We start from the raw sequence: 20,270 nt of genomic DNA, 5'->3' as shown, positions 1-20,270 counted from the left end.
TATCCTCCAAGAATATGTTCACATTCTCGTCGAATACTGCTTTATATATAAATGAAAGATATTGTCTATGCTTCTTCGACACTATGTTCGTGTGCTAGAGATAAATTTACAGGGACCCTAACCTCTGATAATCTGAACATGCAATATCGGGTTAGTTTAGCTGGTGGGATAGCATATTCCAGCCAGACTCCAAATTAAATTGCCGTGTTGCCGAAGAGACATGATGTTTGGCGATGTCTGATGAAGCCGGCTATCACATTAACTAATTCTGGAAGATACTTCAGTTTGTTGCGAGCAGTAGTTGTGGAAATTTATCGACTATTTCATTGGTAGAAGCTCATAATGGAGCTTCGAGAATAATGAATAAATTCGGCTTCGAGATCGATTTCGAAAGAGTATGCTAATGATGATGAGTTTTTGTGGAATATCAGGAAATGTATAAACAAAGTTGTAAAGTAAGAATTAGAACGACGAGTTTTAAGTATTCAAAAAACAAGAAATTATTATTTTCATTCAAAATATAACGATTTGAAACTGCCTTTGGGGTGTTAATCAGATAGGGTATCTTTCTTTCACGCTAACCTCAAGATTTGATAAACGTCGACAGGGTATCATGATTAAAGCGAATCGCTTCGGAATATATAGATAATAAACATAAAATTATTAAACATTATACAAGTGCGGACTGGAGAGCTTTTTTATGTAGGCTTTTATGACAATTTCCATTTCCATTTCCATTTCACCACGAGCAATTTGGTTTTCCACCTTACTGAGAAATAGAGCTAAGAAAATTGTTTATATATAGTTTTAAAAATATATTTAAGAAATCGGCTCCTTCAAACTTATGTAACTGAGCCTGTAAAAATAAACGAATTTAATAAAAAAAGTTAAAAAGTACAAAATCAGGAGAAATCAAAAATAAAAAAAAATCAGGGAGAATTGAGTGTTCGTCAGGATATCAGGGACGTGTCAAAAAGTCTGGGAAATCCTGAAAAATCAGGAAGGTTGACATCTCTGATCATGGTTGTACTTCACGTTTTCACGCTGTGTAATTTCATATCATAGGGCGCTTTTGAACGCTCAGCAGTGTGGTGAAATAGCACTATGCGTGTCCGACCGAAGCATATAGTAATGCATCGAAATCCGGACGCTTAAGCGCTTACGAATATAACTTCAACTACTAAAAAATATTGACATATCATAGCACTAAAAATTAGCGTTCCTATGGAATTAGAAGGCCTTCATCTATGTTATGAATCACAGAACTCCACAAATTCATGTTATATTTGTTCAAAATTTGAAATTTCTTTCATCGTGTCGTGATTTTAAATCCGGACACCTGTTTTCTGGCAATTCTTTGAGAGAAATTATTTATTAATTATTGTAGAACTTATTAACGGGTGCGTCATAAGTAGCGGGACTAAATGGAAACGGGTTTGGTACAAAAGTTTTTTATTAATTCAATTATTTATTGTATTTTCACAAGATGACTACTACAAGATAGCGCCTTTTATATATATTTTCAAAATCCAATCAATATGAGTATCAAATGAAAGGGCTTGATTAGTAACATACAGAAATTTATGAACAATGTACATCCAAAATGGCGGATTATATATTTTTTCTAAAACCCATCAATATGGGTATTAAATGAAATGTATTGACTAGTAGACAGTTATTTATGAAAAATGTAAAATCAAAATGGCCGCCACTACAAGATGGCGCCATATTTTTTTTAAATCTCATCAATATGGGTATCAAATGAAAGAGCTTGACTAGTAGAATATAGTTATTGATGAAAAATTTAAATCCAAGATGGCGGCCACTACAAAATGGCGGATTACATATTTTCTCGAAACTCCATCAATATGGGTATCAAACGAAAGGCCTTGGCTAGTAGAACACGGTTATTCATGAAAAATGCAAATCCAAAATTTTGAGGAAATTGATGAATGGTTTTACTGTAGAGAAATATACTAATGATACATATAATGTACCAAGAACTTAAAAATAAAATAATCAAAAAACACTTTTTAAGTTCAACGGCTTCATTATGATTAAACATAATAACAATACAGATGATGTATTAAAAGCTAGAAAATAATTAGGCAAGTAGCAGTTAGTAATTATCACACCCCTTCCTTCATTAATCTAGGGCATTGATGAGACTAAAATAAAATCGTGGGGTATGTAACGAAACAAGTAACGGTAGGTAATGGCAATCTGATGTGGCCCATTTTGGATTTGCATTTTTCGTAAATATCTGTGTTGTAATAGATACTCATAGTGATAAGATTTGGAAAAAAAAACCTACTGGAGCGTTCTTGGAATCAAATAAATGCTGAATGATAAGATAATTTGGATTTACTATTGACTTGGTTAATAAATCACTATGTTAATCTACAAAGTCGATTTTTTTTCTTTCCAGTATTGTTATCCACTACACCTACACACAAAAACATAGGCATTCAAATATTACATCTCAAAACTCGAAGCTTTAAATGAAGCTTTAAAATGATGTATATCCCATCTTCATGCGTTGGTTTTTCACAAAGTTTCAGCGATTCTAAAATCACTTAAAAACTTCCACTTTGCACTCCGTTCCCATAATTTTTGTCGAGTGTAGAATCAACGATATAGTATTGCATACTAGGAATAAGATTTAGAGGCATAGTTTTTTTTTAATTATTATTGAATTATTATTTGAATCATATTAACACTTTTTCCATGTGCCACCGCCGATTACCATAACAGGTACACTTAATACGAAACTCCAGGAACACTATTACCATAATGGGTACATGGAAGTGGCATTTTCAAACATTTTTTTCATACAATTTAGTCAATCAATCATCGAAAAATCAGTGAGAATCTTCAAAAACAGTGTTCAAACTAGTAGAAAAAATATACTTTTGTGTGTTTTTCAATATTTTTTTTTATATTTTTCTGTGATCATGGTAGACATACAAGTGTGCTTTGTGCTGTGATTGTTGAAAAAAAAATTTACGTGTGAAATACTGTTGTGTGCAGCGAAAGAATATTTCGATCGCGTGCCCGTTGTGTATTTTTATCAGGCACATCAGCTGATTCTTGTTTATTTCAATTCTTCTCGTTCGCCCCAGCGTGCTATTTTTCTCATATAGCAGCTGTGGCGGTATTGTTTTTATTTCTCTTTTCTGTATGGTGTTCGTTGTGTTGTGTCCCGCTTTAATCTGTATTGGTATTGGCAATGAAATATTCTCTGTGTAAATTGGGGATTGTAATAAGCGATTTGCATGTTTGCTGTATCGGGAAGTGAAGCGGTGTGTTCCACTACCGCTGTACTTCTCTTACTAATGCAACGGCAAAGCTTATCACGGAGAATGTAAATGTATTGTTCAAATGCAATGACTGTCTATCGGACCACGGTTGTGGTGAGCAGAGCGATGTTATTTCGGACGTGCGTAAGATAGAAAAAGAGGTGATGAAATTATCTTCACTCTCTGACTCGCTTACGGGTATGCGAGATCAGATCGCTGCTCAGATAGACAGCGCGTTAAAGTGCGGTATGGAAGAATTGAGACAAGATGTAAATGGGTCTCTTGAAAAATTGACTTGTGAGAAATTGAAATCTATGACTAGTTCTATTTTAACAATTAACGCGCAAAATAATTTAGCTGCAAAGAATGACTTGCTCATTGAACCTGGTACAATTCATTCTGAATCGCACCAGAATATTCCGAAACGCAAGAAACGAAAATTTCAAAATAATGATGATTTGCATTTGAAGACAAAATTAGATCCAAGAACACACAAAATTAGTAATTTCAGAAATGGAAGAAATGGCTCCATCATTGTTGAGTGTGCAACTGGAGCTAATATAGACAATGTGAAAGATGACATCGAAAGCAATTTGGGTGAGAAGTATAGTGCTGTTGTTCCCATATCGGTGCCCAGATTAAAAATCGTGGGCATGAGCGATCAGCATTCCCCCGATGTTTTCATTGATTACCTTCGAAGTCAGAATGAAGGCATCGAAATAAAAGATGTAAAGGTTTTAAATGTGTACGAAAATCCACGCTTCACCTACAATAAGTTTACTGCTGTAATTGAAGTAGATGTTGACACATATAACTGTTTATTGAACGCGAAAAAAGTAAATGTGGGGTTCGATCGGTGCTCCGTAGTTCCTACGATTAATGTATTAAGATGCTTCAAATGTGGAGAATTTGGACACAAGAGCACGGATTGCAAACAAAATATTGAAACGTGCTCAAGGTGTAGTCAGAAACACAAGACATCTGAATGCAAGTCAACTGTGTTGAAATGTGTTAATTGTTTGAAAATGAATAAAGAACGGAAATTGAACTTGGACGTCAATCATGCCGCATTTAGCTCTGAATGTTTAGTATATCAGAGACTTTTTGATTTGAAAAAAAGCAGCTTGCATTTCAATAAATAGCAACCAGGTTCCAGAAGAATTGTGAACCAATATTATATTTTGTATTTGAATATTGCGGGACTGTCAACAAACTACGTAGCGTTACGTCAGATTGTTGAGGAAAAGCGTCCATTTCTAGTCCTTTTGTCTGAAACACACATTGTTGAAATAGAATCATTTGATCAGTATAGTATTCCGGGATATAATGTTGCTGCGTGTTTATCACATTCTAGGCACACTGGCGGTGTTGCTATTTATGTCAGAGAATCAGTTCAATTCAATCTTCGCCTCAACGAAGTGTTTGATGGTAACTGGTTCTTGGGCATTACAGTTGAACATGGCATGAAGATGGGTAATTTTGGTGTTTTGTATCATAGTCCCAGCTCAAGCGACTTGCGTTTTGTTGAAATTTTAGAAAACTGGCTTGAAATGTTCCTTGACTATAGCAAATTGAATATATTAGCTGGTGATTTCAATATTAATTGGCGTGATGACTACAATTCGAACCATTTGAAGCGTGTATCCGATTTCTTCAATTTGAAACAAACAGTACATGAATTTACGCGCATTTCCAGGCACAGTAAAACTTTAATTGATCATGTTTATTCCAATTTTGATACTATTTACACAGTCACGGATACCAATTTGAAAATAACCGATCATGAGACTTTAATTATCAATATTGTAGATAATCTCGTGGTAAACGAAGATGTTGTGAAATTAAAGTGCTGGAGGAAATATTCGAAGCATGCTGTTTCGAATCTCGTAGTGAGAAGCCTGGATTTTCCATTCGAGGTCGGTAATTTAGATGAATCATCAGCTGTTCTAACTAATACCTTGAAAGAGTGTACAAATCGGCTTGTTACGCAAAAATTTGTTCCTATGAAAAACTCGAACAGCTGGTACAATTTGGATCTTTTACGCCTTAAACGTGAGAGAGACAGATGGTACAAGAAATTTTGTAGAACAAATGATGGAAATCATTGGAATATGTACACAAACGCGCGCAATATATATTCACAGTCGATTAAGAAAAACTCGTTGTGAATATATTCAGAGGAAGATTGATCTGCATCAAAGCAACAGCAAGGAGTTATGGAAAATTTTGAAATCTTTATTAAAACCTAATAATAGCAAACCGCGGTCCATAACTTTTAATGGCACACTTGAACAGTCTGAACATAGCACCAAGTTTAACGATTATTTTGTCAATAGTGTTTCATTGATCAATCAGTCCATTGAATTGGTTGATGAACCTGATGAAATAAAACAACCGGTTAACAGTAGTTGTAGATTTGAAAGTTTTCACCCAATTACATTAAATGAACTTAGAACTATTTGCTTTTCTTTAGGAAAAACGTCTGGAGTGGATAATGTCAATGCTAGAGTTATTCAAGATTGCTTTCATGTCATCGATCACATCTTGGTGGACCTTATTAATAAATCTTTGCTAACTGGGCATATGCCTAAGGTGTGGAAGGAATCTTTAATAGTTCCAATTCAAAAGGTTGCTGGAACGATTAAAGCCGAAGAGTTTCGTCCCATCAATATGTTGCACACGCTAGAGAAAATATTAGAAGTAGTCGTTAAAGGCCAGCTGCTGGAATATTTAAATTGCAATGCTTTGCTAATACCAGAACAATCGGGATATCGGGAAGGTCATTCCTGTGAAACCGCATTGAACTTGGTATTAGCAAAATGGAAAGAGAAACTAGAGTGCAAAGAGAATATCATTGCTGTTTTTTGGATCTAAAACGCGTTTTCGAAACAATTTCTAGGCCCTTGTTGTTGAACACGATTAAGCGCTTTGGATTTACGAGTACTGCATATAAATGGTTCGAAAGCTATTTAAATGACAGAACTCAACGGACTATTTTTAATGATACAATTTCGAATCCCCTAGGGAATAATCTTGGAGTACCTCAGGGAAGTGTATTAGGGCCCCTTTTATTTATTATGTATATCAATGACATGCGAAGAGTTTTACGATTTTGTGATATCAATCTTTTTGCAGATGATACTGTGTTATTCATTGCAGCTAATGATTTAGATCAGGTCGTTTTACATTTGAATGGAGATTTACATTCTTTAAGTAGATGGTTGAAGTATAAGCAATTGAAATTGAACATAAGTAAAACTAAATATATGGTAATCTCGCGAAATCGTTTAAATGAAAACGTCTCCATCGTTATTGATAATGAGACTATTGATCGAGTTCGGGACATTAAATATCTTGGCGTGATTATTGATGACAAACTCAAGTTCAACACTCACATTGACAATGTCATCAAGAAAATTGCCAAGAAGTATGGAATCTTATGTCGATTGAAAAACGATTTAACTATTTGCAGCAAAATACAGCTATACAAATCAATCATCTCTCCTCATTTAGACTTTTGCTCTTCCATTTTATTTTTAGCCAATGACACACAAATATCGAGATTACAGCGCTTGCAAAACAAAATAATGCGGTTGATACTAAAATGTAACAGATTCACTTCCTCATCTTTAATGTTGGACGCTCTGCAATGGTTATCCGTGAAGCAAAGAATTGTTTATTTAACTATGGTGTTCATTTTTAAAGTAATTAACGGTTTGCTGCCTCGATATTTGTGTGATCGAGTTGAAAGAGGAAGTGACTTTCATAGTTATAACACTAGAAACGCGAATGAGATAAGAACACCTAATTTATTGTCATGTGCTTCACAAAATTCGTTGTACTTCAAAGGAATAAATGTGTTCAACTCGATGCCAAGACATATTAAATGCGCAACAACACTTACAGAATTTAAGAGGCACTGTATTTCACATGTAAAAGCTGTGTTCTCTTAACAGCTGAACGAGTTTTTGTTTATTTTTATGACGAAGATCTTTACTGGCGAAGTTTTATACGAACGGATAATTTAATGTGGACAATTTTTTTGCAGTTTGTTTTCAATATTTTCAATGAATCTGACGAAGTTTTTTTTTGAACGGATTATATTATGTAGATTATTTAATTTTTTTAAAAATCATCTTTTTTTAAATTTGTATTGATCTCTATTATATCTGTCATGATCTTGGTGATGATGGACTATTTTTATTTTTATTTTGTCGTTCTTATAGTTGTATTAGTTTTAAAAAAAATAAAAGTAGTCTACAAAAGTTTGAGCGTCGCGCGCGAGACACAGATATAAAGGATATTAAATTGAAAGTTTTTTTAAGTGCCGGTCTAGGAATTTTTCGTAAAGGAAATTTTCTCGATTTCTCTGAATGAGGGTATTCACAGTCAATCTAAAACAAGGCTGGCGGTTGGACTTGTGCTCTGGTGGACCACTTGGCTGCAAGGGCCTCGTCGGGACCGTATCGGCTCTGTGGCGGACATGACTGAGTATTGGCTTTTTTGGACATTGCAATTTTTTGAACTAATATCTGTAAATAAAATCAGTTCGTTTTTCATGTTTGCTAAACTGATTTCAATGTTGAAAAAAAATAAATTATCTTTTAGATAACTCGTCTTGCTCAAACCTCTGTAGGGGAAGGAGGCGGGACCATCATCATCATCATCATCATTTCCAAAGGGTCTGGTTGGGTACGGGAGTAAAAAGTGACCCCAAAATCACCAGCTGTATGGAAAATATTGTATAGGGTACAAAATATTAAATTTTGACAGTAGTACCATATATTTGAGTTCGTATATTTGAGACAAAAATATGAAAAAATACTGAAAAAACATCTTGCTAAGGTTTATCCATCAATATTTTCAAACATTTTACTCATAAAAAAATGAAATACTAAAAAAAATTGAAATTTATTTTTATTTTTTTTTTATTTTGAGATTCAGTACTACTCTAGTTTGTATTCAACTTTCTTTATACGTTTATTTTAGGTATATGTGATCTTTTTTAGAATTTTAAGAGTGTTTTTCGCGGTACAAAAAAATATATATATTTTCAGGCATTTCGAATTTAAAAAAAAAATTGCTTTGAGACCCACTTTTACTCTAACTTTTATTTAAATGAGTTCGTATGTGTTGTTTTTTCCACATGTAGCGTGATTTTTTCTGAAATTTTTAAGAGGATTGCGCGAAAAAGATGTTTCATTAAACATTTTGAATTTAGAGATCCATTTATATTTATTTAAATTTTGTTTTTTATATGTCTAAATTTTGTCGGTATATTTAGAGCATTGCGCTGAACAAAGATTTTTTTTTCTCATATCTTGAAATATGTGAGATTATTTTTACATTGGATTTAGATGGTCCATCAAATTTATAGGAGTCAGCAGTACGATAGAGCTCTGTGAGAAAAAAATAGGTCCTTGTGGAAAGAACACTTTAAAAAAATCCAAATTATTATTATTTTAATCTTACAACTGAAAATCACGAATACAATATTATAATCGGTTTCAAGGAAATAGAAATAATAATGCAGACGATGAAGAAAATTATTTTTGTGTCTCGTAATGCTCTTGAAATTCAGGAAATAATTACGCCACATGTAGGAAAAAAAGAGACATACGAACGCATTTAAATAGAAATTAGAATAGAAGTGGGTCTCAAAGAAAATAAAATTTTCTTATATTTATATATCAAAATTTCGAAATGCCAGAAACTATACAAACATTTTTTGTACCGCGTATTTCAATTTTTTTTATTAGATTTTTTGAAGAAAGAAATGTTTGAAGATATTTATCGATACACCTTAGTAAGATGTACTTTCAGTATTTTTTCTTATTTTTGTCTCAAAGCTATTGAGAATGGCGTGAAAAAAACGAAAAGGTACATTTTTCACCATAGATCCTATGTTGTACCATATAAGGATTTAAATATACGGTTCTACTGTCAAAATTTCATATTTAGTACCCTATACAATATTTGCCATACAGCTGGTGATTTGGTTTGGGGGCACTTTTTACTCCCTTACCCGGCCAGGCCCTTTCATCAAAAATCGTTACGGCTTAGAACTTGATTCAAACCTAACGGACACTGCGAACAAATTCTACCATCACTGTGATATTTCCAGTGATGAAGACTGGTTAATCTAGTGATTGCTCAATATTTCTTCGAATGACAGAAATCCTCTGCTACATGGAACAAACAGCCCGAACAATACACCTGGCCTGAACGATTTACGGCAATCATCCTTAATATTGAAAGATAATGACAATTGACTCAACCTGACGCCACGCACCCAATTCCACAAAGAAAAAATACCGCAATGAAAAATATGGCCTAAATTTCAGTCGCAAAACTTCAAAGCAATAACCGAGAATTGACAGAATAGATCAGAAGTATCGATGCCTCGTCCCCTGGGACCCTGCTGATTATCCCTTCTGCACTAATAGCTTCATCCCGTCGTCGTTTTCGCTTTCGCCTAGTGCCTTAATTACCCCTGAGCCAATACCCAGACGAAAAGAACGGAGGGATGTTGCATCCAGGAGAAGGACATTGGAAGCAAGAGCAAGAAGGAAAAAAAACCAGAGAAAAGACGAGGCGTAACCAACTTTTCGACTTACCGTCCGTAAAGGTTGACGGTTATATATTTTCCGCGAGTTTTGTAGCGTCTTTTCGTTGCTTCCTCAGCTGCCGACAGCCGGATGTTTTTGGGGTGGTGCAACCAAAAATCTAATTAGAATTACAAATAAGATCGCAGTGCGCTCGTTGTTGCGTGCTTCGATCCCGAGGGTTCGTTTCGGACTCCAACAGAGATGGCGAAGAACAAAACTAAAGTTCGGAGGGAGTCATCCTCCGCCGGGTCGGATCGATTGCAGGGCCGTAAATTGTGTGGGTGTGTTTTTGTGTTCTTTTATTCTTTTCTTCAGTTCCCAAATTTTCTGGAGAGTGGTCAGTGGTTTGACCCCGACGCGGAGACCCACACAGACAGACGAACCCAGACAACGTGGCAACGTGAAGAAGTTAGAGGAAATTATTATGCGGCGACGCGATGCGTCTTTTGTAAGCTGCGCGCTGGCTGACCACTTTGTCATTTTAATTTATGAACATTTAATGACTAGAATAAGCTTTAGGTCTGGGAACATAGGAGATGAAGGAAGGTTGAACAATCATCATGCACGTTTGTGGTTTGTGGCTGAAGAGAGACCATCGCTTGTTTTCTTTGCATCACATTGGAATTCGTTTCGTTTCGCTAGTCAGTCTAGAAACATCGGAAATTCTCGAGATTCTGAAGCTGTGATCTTGTGATCGTTTTGAAAGGTACTGCGGATTCATGGCATGCCTCGAATCCAAGAAACAGTGTGAATCCGAACTCACGCGACATCATCGAGTGTTATCACAGAGTTATTTTCCACGTTTGGATGAAATTCATATAAAACAAAAACCGGATAAGTCGCTGAATAACTGAATAATAAAGTACATACAATTTGAATCAATACTTCAAACCGGATTCGATACTTTAAGAAAGTGGAATCGTTTTATATGCGTTTACGTTTTTTCTTCTCTTTTTAATCGTAGATTACATTTCTTCATGAATTAATCCATATTTGAAATATAATTTTTTTTTCCAAACTGAATATAATCGAGTCCAAAATTGTATATAATCGAGTCCGACCTGTACTGTATTCTATTAGTCAAATCATTTCATTTCATACCAATATTGAAGGGATTGCAAAAAATACAAAGTCGACCAGTTTGTGGCGACGACCTTTTCGAATTCATGTTGTTCATAGTGTAGTGTATTCTCCAAATCAAGCCATTCAGCCATTTTTTTGTGGCGGCCAAATTGAATTTTTCAAGATCATGGAATACGTAAAACTGCGTATTCCATGATGACAGTAGAATTAAATGTATGTTCCAAATTTCAGATCAATCATTCAACAGGAACGGGGTCAATTTTCTATTAGTGTGGGACAACCCAACAAACATTAAAACATACATAGAAACAGGTCAAGCTGAATGAAACCATTCAAAAAGTAATTAGTTGTTTGGGGACTGCGGACATCTTGAAATTGGATTTTTCATTATCTGCTACAAGTAGTAGAACAAGTCGAGAACTTTCTTTTGATACATTTTTGGGCATTTTTCATAAATAACTGTGTTCTACTAGTCAAGTTCATTTGATCTTTCTTAATTAAATATTGATGGGGTTCTGAGAAAATATGTAATCCGCCATTTTGTAATGGCCGCCATCTTAGATTTGCATTTTTCATAAATAACTGTATTCTACTAGTCAAGCCCTCTCATTTGATACCCATATTAGCTGTTCAATATAGAATTATTATACAAATTATTCAAAATTTCCGAAAATCAAAAATACAATACTCCGGATAATCGAGTCCGACCTGTATTACCCAAAAATTGGGGCAAACGAATTCTACAAGTTTTTCTCAATTTGAACTTGTAACCAGCAAATTCATTCGTCACGGACGGGAAAAGGTAGCCGATGCGGCCAGGACAACGTTATTATACGATGTCGTGAGCTGTACCAACAATTCATGGTCGACATATACGTGCGGATAGGGAGCGAATCACTTCATTTCCTACAAAAGAAGCGGCCCGATAAATTGTACCTTCCCTTGCCAAATACTATCATGAGCAACGCCAAAACAGTCTTTGCTGTTGCCGGAGCAAAACGCATTACATTGTAATGACATTACAGCATGTGTGTTCAAAGAAACCGTTACACGTATCCGTTTCCACACGTTACTGGATATATTAGGTTGAATGACAACAGTGAGGTTTACCTCATAAACACATATATAGTTTGACAAGTCTTTAAAATACGCCCTGTGGAAATCGATAGTGTTATTACCTCAGAAATTCGTCGTTCGTCTACTGCTGAATTACTCATCCGTATTCTGAAATCCAATCGAGTCAGAACTACCCGAACGGACTGCAATATTGCGTTCTGTAATCCGTTTGACTCAAGTTCAATCGAGTTGTGCAAATGTACGCATAAACACGCTTTCGAAACAAAAATTATAAATGAACATTAGCTCTACCGTATCAATTATATGTTCTATGTAATAGAGTAATACATTATCTGCAAGTGCGGAAAAACATTGAACTTGAGTCATGAAATGAAAGAAAAATAGTTAGTTAGGGTCTGGATTTGGGTATTCAAATGTCGTCGAGTAATGATTTTCGTTCAAATTTTAACAATTTAATATTGATTTCGCCACATTTATGGTGTATGTTCGCGTCCAAGTATCTGTTCGATGTCTGTCGCCATAATTTCGTGTGCAGCCCCGTTCCCGTATGTGTAATCAATTCTCAATGCTCGCATAGCATGGCTTATAATTAACAGGATGAAGGTCGTCATTTCATGTCTATTATCGAATCGTTTTATGTAGTATCATGCCCATGTTTGTATATGTTTGTAAATGCCAGGTGCAATGAACTCTTTTCATTTCTCTTTGTACTTCCGAGTCGCTCGACTCTTAGAATTGGGTGAGAATTGTCATATAACTCCGAAGAGAAAAATGTCACTTATACCGACTTGACTCTCAGAATAACCCCCAATGTGACACGTTTGCTAAACATGCAAACAAAAATTTTTCTTTCGAAAACATTTGAAGAAAACAATTTTGAAAAAACGTTTTCGAAAAATCACTGTTTGTCCGCATAACAGACGTAGTTCCATAAAGCATACTGATGAAACAATCAGATCAGTAGTAAAATTAAGATAATATTGGTTCTTAGCATTATAATTCCTCGGATTCAACATTGAATTATTCCACATAATCAGCATTTACTCATACCGTTGGTGTAAGCCACTCCACCATCTTTATGCGATTGATCGTGATATCGGTAAATCATGTTGCTAAAATTACCAACATCGCATATTGTCTTTAAACATTCAATTAATTGAAAAAACACAAACCTGCTGTTCTTATCATATTCCAGAGTACTATCATAGACTCGCAACAAATCAAGAGCACCTTTTCCAGACATTCCACTAGATTTCTTCCAAACCTTTTTGATTTTAACCGATAACAACTGAAACTATCGACGGAGACGTTTTGACTATTATCAGAATTTTAAATACTAACGCTACAAACAGAGCAACCTGGTGATTACGTCTAGCTATGCGGACAAATGTTCATTGAAACGGATGATTCTCCGCATAAATAGACGCAAGCGTTTTCCAAATGGAAGAAAAATATGTTATAATCCGCATAATCACCTGGGCCCTCTTTTTGCCGACAATATCCTTCAAATGGACAGATCATTGCATAGGAAATTTGCATGGTTATGTTTGTAGGTCAATAAACAACAAAAATGCGTTTTCCCAACACTAATGGTGTTGTCGATTACGTCTCCTATGCAATCATGGGCAGTAACGTTCATTCCTAAATAATCAGATGTTCAAAGTAGCGTTTGTAAAAAAAAATCCTGTTCAAATAGATGAACATATTTTGTTTGATAAGTCGACAATAGTGGAAGGAGTTATAATTTTCGTGATAAAATATGGAACAAAGAATCCCTGCCAGCTGCGAATCGGAAGGTGCAAATGTTTACAGAAATGGAAAACGAATTTTCAGAGTGTAAAAATTCGTGAAGCTAACGGATTATAGAGCAATTCCACGCCAAATAAGTCGACCGCTGCCCCGACACTCTCCACTTTTTTTAAAACTTCGTACGTATGGTGGCAAGTACGAAAAATCAGTATTTTCATTATCCAGTTTTATTTACGACTAATCTTTTTATGAGGGCGTATCTAGAATTTTGTGTCTTCCTACTAGTACCGCATCTGTCAAAAGGATTGTTTTCTGTCATGAACTCTATTTGGACAACGGGAAAGTCACAACTCAATGTTGAAACCACGAAAGAAAGATCTGGAATGTGACAAATTTTATCATAATACTTCTAAATATTCTAATCATTTAAATATTCCTTCGTTGTAGAGAACAAAGCAGGTACATCTAAGAATGTTTGATTATTTTGTTTTATACTCGGTTTTAGCCACTCAATAAAATTGTTCGAAAAATATCAAAAGATTTTTTGTTTGGCTTGGTTTGGTTTTCATACCGTTCTGAATCATATTTCGGACGCTTAAGGCATTTGATGCAGAAAACATATCTAAATTTTATGTACAGGTATTATTTGGTTGATAATTTCATCAAATTAGTTCAATTTGCTTTCAAGCTCACTATTGTGGCACCTATTTGATTGAAAACATAAAAGATTATCGAATAAAATGTTTTTCAATTGAAGCGAATTCGTTTATTCCATGTGACGGAGCTAAATTTATATTCCTGTACAATTACTAATGCAATAAAATCATCAAACATGCGAAAATAACAACGACTTGCTCTATCTAAAAATGTACTGCAACCTTCCATGCACACACAAATGTCTTGAAATTCCATTGATGGCTTGTAAACTTATAATTAAACTTTTACCACTTGTTTTTTTTTAATTAACTTGAAATAATTTTCAGCAACCTCTTTTCTGATAATTGCAACCATTTACCCCTTCCTCTATTTTCCACCAAAATGCCTGTCGTTTAGTGATGTTTATGTTGCAGCTTCATGGTTTAAAATACCGTAAGGATTATTTATATTGCTTGAATGATAATTAAATATTTTATTTCAAGTTATTTTTTGTTCAAAGTAATGAAATAATTCAAGGGTATCCGTTTCATCTCAGTTTCCTTTTCCTTTCCTCAAGTATGTGGCACTTCGTCATTTCCTTCAACTTCCTCGCAGGTTCTGCGTCTAGCTGACCCGGCAAACTTCGTCCCGCCCAAAATGTGTTATCGATACCTTCAAACATTCACGTTTTCTTACTAAGCGCAAGTTCATGAGTCCAATCGCAGAACTGTTCATTGATTGATCTTCTAATCGACACCGTTGAATTTTCCTTTTACTAAAAAATTGATAGTACTTCTACCAAAACTCATCATTATAATATCAGATTATTTTCAGACACAATTATCGTTCAAGATTTTTCAACCACTTGCAAATAACATGTTTCTCCGTTACATGGAATAAATTTTTGTTACAGAAAATATGATAGAAAAAAGACAGACCTGTCCACTCTTCTCCCCTTAGAAAGGGGGGAGGAGTGTCCATTCACCATAGACACGTTTCGTGCTCCCTAAAATCTTCACAAGCCAAATTTGGCTCCATTAGCTTGATTAGTTTTCGGGTTATGCAGAAGTTTGTTATTCATTTGTATGACTGCTCCCCCTTAGAGAGGGGATGGAGTGTCTAACCACCGTGAAAACATCTATTGCATCCTAAAACCTCTACATGCCAAATTTGGTTTCAGTTGCTTGATTGATTCTCTAGTAATGCATAAATTCGTGTTTCATTTGTAAGGCATTTCTTTCCCCTGAATAGAAGTCAAGAAAAAATTGATAACCAAGCACATGATCAAATGAAAATAGTATAGACAAGACTGGAGACGAGAATAAAGAAATTAGAAAGTCGAGCCCAAAAGTTTGGCATAACCAGTTGCCATTGGAATCCTTAGCAATCAGTGGTTACCAAACGTAGCTTTGTGGCCGGCAGGAGGATCGTGATATCTGTTCAGAGAGTTTTATATAAAATATATATTTGTTCTCTCCGCATTAAAAAAAAACTCACTCACTCTCACACAAACTTCATTTGATAAAATCAATTTTCGGACATCATAGTATACTAATTTATTTGAAGTGATTCTTTCTTACGCAACGTATCATATCCTCTCAATGCCCTACAGTTGTTCAGGATCAAAATGCTTCAAACAACGCCGCAACACTACCAGCAATAAACTCGTTTACCGTACAGATATTTTTGGCCAACTGATTCTTTTAAACTTAAATCTACGGGGTAAACGAACCGGTCTGACTTAGTTTCAAGACAATTTTCATGCATTATTGCCAAGATCAAAAACTGCCTCAAAAGAAGATTACTGCTCATATTAGTTCCCTGGAAAAGGTTTTACGTAAAATAAAGGACGAATATATGGTAAATGATTCTTCGGCTCGTGATTCATTCTTCAAGTTGGTTTGAAACACCCCAATGTTACATTACAGGTATTGAAGATTCTTATACCGATTGCTTCTGGATCTCAATGCGAGAGCGGATTTTCAACACTTCTCTTTATCAAGACCAATTCAATAAACAGCAATTTATTTTATCACCTTATGTATCCATGGTAACTTTCAGGGGGCCTGGGACAAATAATTACAATCAAAGTTGCGTAAAATATTTTGAATTTGGAACGAACGTCTCGGAAGAATGGTTCTAAACAGTGACATATATCATTCCAGATATTAGAGTGATATTTCTGGCCTATACACTCAGTGTTAGTACCCAAGTAACAAATGACAGAAGCTTTAGAAGTCAACAAACAACAAATTCCGCCAAGTAATATCGACAGTCGAAAAGCGCGAAACCCGTCATACATCACCTCTCCATTTCCACAATTTCAATGTGCTTTCTGTTTGTTCCATTACAGTTACAGCACACAAAAAATGTTTTCGAAGGTGCTATATATCTTCAATTGTACAACATTAGCATTGTGGTTACATCTCCCGCAAACGTGCAACTTTCAACGATTCGTCATCACAACCTTTTGAAGTGCGTGTGTGTGTATGTTTGGCACACTTAGCAATTTATCTTATCACTCTCGAAGGAGGCCCCAAAAGCACAGCCCCGCCGTTAGAAACGCTTCCGGAAGAATAAAACCCGCGCCCCGCTGCGGCACTGACGGATGACGGAACATGCATTGTGAAAGATTAACGATCGTAACGTTGCAAAACGTGACGAAATATATGGCACCTCGGTCGGAAAGTTGTAACCGAAAAAAAAGCCACAATCCACTCTCGCTTTTTAAAACATCAAAGCAAAAAAAAAGTGTACTTCCCGACCGAAAGCGTGCGCGCGCGATCCGCACTCACCAATTATCCATTAATATTTAAATCGCGGAAGAAATGATCGATAATTACCTGAGAAAATAGCGCACAGCATGAAGCATGGCAGGAAGAACTGCTGCTTGTCTACCATTTTGTTGAGTTTTTTTTCTGCACTGTTTTCGGGTTTAGTTTCGATACACTCCAAAAGAAGTGGGGCCTCGGCAGAACTGACGACGCGCGCTTGCTCTCACTTGCGTCTTCTCGTCCTCAACCTCAATGATGTGAAACCTCGGCTGAAACGGCTTCCTTTCGGTTGCTGGGCTGGACACACACTCGTGGCAACAACGACGGGGGATTCTTGTTTCGAAGCTTGTTTCTCCTTCGCAGTAGCGCACACTGTTTCACGATCTTGCCTCACTCACTTTCACAGCATCCTGTTTTCACACTTTCATCTCCTAAGTAAATATTTTTCTTGATTTTTTTTTGTTTCACGCGCGCTTTCGAGGGCTAGAGGCTTCCCATGAACGACGGATTTGAGGTAAAAAAAAAACGAGCAACACGTTTTAAACCGGGTCGATTGTTGTTTCTTCTAATATCTTGTTTTCGGAGTAAATATATTTAACGCGAATAAAGCACTCACGCACACAATTTGGAAAGGATATCCTTCCACCCCAAAACGCGGGCTTTGGATCCGGGCACTTGTTGAATCGGAGGGTTTGACCGCGTCGTTGTGTCGTTCGATCTCCAGCAGACCGCCACTTTTCCTTCTCGCGCTCGAACGTGAACTAGCGGCCGCGTACTTAAGCCAACCTCTCGAGGCGAGCTCAGATTAACTCAGGCGGAACGGTGCGACTCACACACTCACTGGAGGAAGCAACGAATCATGAGCACACCGACACACCGACAGTCATCCAACGAAATCGGTGAGTACACCGCGCAACGGAATGATTCACCTTTGAGAGATCTCTCACACCGCACGGTGCAACACAACATTAGCCGCATGCAACACAACACGTTCGGGAGGTAACCGCTATGATGCGCAACTTGCGAATATGACACCTTTGCCACTCCAACGTCACTTGCCGACTGAGGCGAAATCCTTCCACTCCTGGGCGTATTGCCAGGTCCTCTGCGGTAATTGAGAAGCGAACCAGAGGCGTCGAGATTGTAGACTAATTAAATTCTAATTTCACCGACCGGCGCTGGACGAAACCTCCCTCTATAGCTTTCAATGACCCGTTGGCTGAGTAAATCAATGAAACGACAAAACTCCGTGTGCGTACTGACCGCCGCTGAACAACACAATAAAAGCCCGACTGAACTCAGGTAAAATACACCACAAGCTCTCAAACCACCACAGCCGGTCGCTCCCACAACGCTCCGTAGACGCTGTTCGATGTCTCTATGTACACACTTATCAACGGCAGCGGCAGCCAACCGTATATGAATACCAAAAAAAACATACCAGATTGTAATGATATTCCACCTTCCACACACCACAACCATATCGACAACGGCCAACCAACGCAACGGCGAGGGAACCGCTCGCGTCAGGAGCGCCCGGCACGGGAAAGGGCACAAATAAACTAATACAAATGCCGCGCCCACCTGCTTTCGTCATTATTATTAGCGTTTTCACCGTGAAGGTTCGTTACCTGCTTTCATGTGTGTCCCTTTCCCAAGCCACTCACGCGCCAGCGTCCAAAGTGGACAGGAAAAATACATTAAAAACTGTGATGGAATGAGTGTCTTATGGTCTCACCACCGGAGCAACCTTAGCAGTAGAGGCGTAATGAGATGGGCTTTGTGGCCGCGTCCAGTGGATTGTGTGTGAGCAGCAGCAGCTCTGGACTCTGAAAGACACGGATTGTGGGGCGTACTGAACCCGAGTTCAGTGCTGTTCCCCTGAAGTTCATGACATGGGCAATGGAAATGTATCTTCGTTAGGCATATTAACTTTTATTGAGACTGACTATTTTATAAAAGGTGCAAACATCCACTACATAACATGTTTCTCCGTTACATGGAATAAATATTTGATACAGGAAATATGAATGAAAACAGCCCTAAATCGGACAATTCCTTTCTCGAGTATTGCTCTTATTAACACATTCGGCGATCCATTTTCATTTATATGGAAAGAAGAAGATGTAGGAGTGCGTTTCATCACATTCAAATCCATTTCCACTTTCGAACAAAGATCAATTTCGTTAACGCAAACATTAAATGGACTAACAACACTTGTCAATATGTGACTTTAGAACACATGCGAATTGAATTTTTCGAATTTTCTCATTTTCCTTCAGAGTTTTCAGAAAATTTTGAATTGTCATGTTAGGTTGGAATATGTTTGGTCGAAATATGTGCATTATTTTTATGGGACCCCCTCTCCTTTCCAGAGGAGGAAGGAGCGTCATACTATCATAGAAACATTTCTCGTACTCAAAAACCCTCACATCCCAAATATGGCTCAATTTGCTTGATTGATTCTCGAGTTATGCAGAAATGTGTGTTTCATTTGTATGGGAGCCCCCCTTTAGAGAGGGGGGAGGAGTATCGGATTACCATAGAAACATTTATCGATCCCTAAAACCTCTATATGCCAAGTTTGATTCCATTTGTTTGATTAGTTCTCGAGTTGTCAGCACCCTCCCCCCTCTTTAGAGAGGAGAAAGTAGTGTCAAATCACCATAAACACGTTTATTGCTCCCCAAAACCTCCATTTGTCAAATTTGGTTCCATTTGCTTGATTAGTTCTCGCGTTATGCAGAAATTTGTGTTTCATTTCTATGACCCCCTTAGAAAGGTGGGAGGAGTGTTGAACCACCTCAGAAATGTTTCTTGCGCCCTAAAACCTCCACATGCCAAATTTGGTTCCATTTGCTTGATTAGTTCTTGAATTATGCAGAAATGTATGCTTCATTTGTATGGCAGCACCCCCTTAGAGAGGGGGGTGGAATGTCTAACTACCATAGAATCACTTATTGCACCCTAAAACCACCACATGTCAAATTTCGTTTCACTTGCTTGATTAATTCTTGAGTTATGTATAAATTTGTGTTTCATTT

The 20,270-nt window shown here is 36.7% G+C and overlaps 2 protein-coding genes across 5 annotated transcripts in view; one reads left to right on the top strand and one right to left on the bottom strand.

Annotated features, from left to right (window-relative positions):
• LOC129764788 (fasciclin-3-like) overlaps nt 1-18,563 on the bottom strand; it is a 262,546-nt gene extending 243,983 nt beyond the window's left edge. The window contains exon 1 of one of the 3 annotated variants that reach the window (XM_055764272.1): nt 17,296-18,563. In XM_055764272.1, the coding sequence (XP_055620247.1) occupies nt 17,296-17,353 (58 nt within the window). In that variant the 5' untranslated portion in view covers nt 17,354-18,563. The remainder of the gene's footprint in view (nt 1-17,295) is intronic. The other 2 variants (XM_055764271.1, XM_055764273.1) reach the window with 2 other exon arrangements.
• The window catches only part of LOC129764786 (uncharacterized), a 1,146,248-nt gene that overhangs the window by 740,082 nt on the left and 385,896 nt on the right, over nt 1-20,270 (top strand). The gene's annotated exons all lie outside the window — the stretch shown is intronic.

Source organism: Toxorhynchites rutilus, chromosome 2 (assembly GCF_029784135.1).
Source record: "Toxorhynchites rutilus septentrionalis strain SRP chromosome 2, ASM2978413v1, whole genome shotgun sequence".
In the NCBI taxonomy this organism is placed as follows: Eukaryota; Metazoa; Arthropoda; class Insecta; order Diptera; family Culicidae; genus Toxorhynchites; species Toxorhynchites rutilus.
Note: the sequence above shows the minus strand (reverse complement) of the source record. Positions and strands in the feature narration are given on the sequence as shown.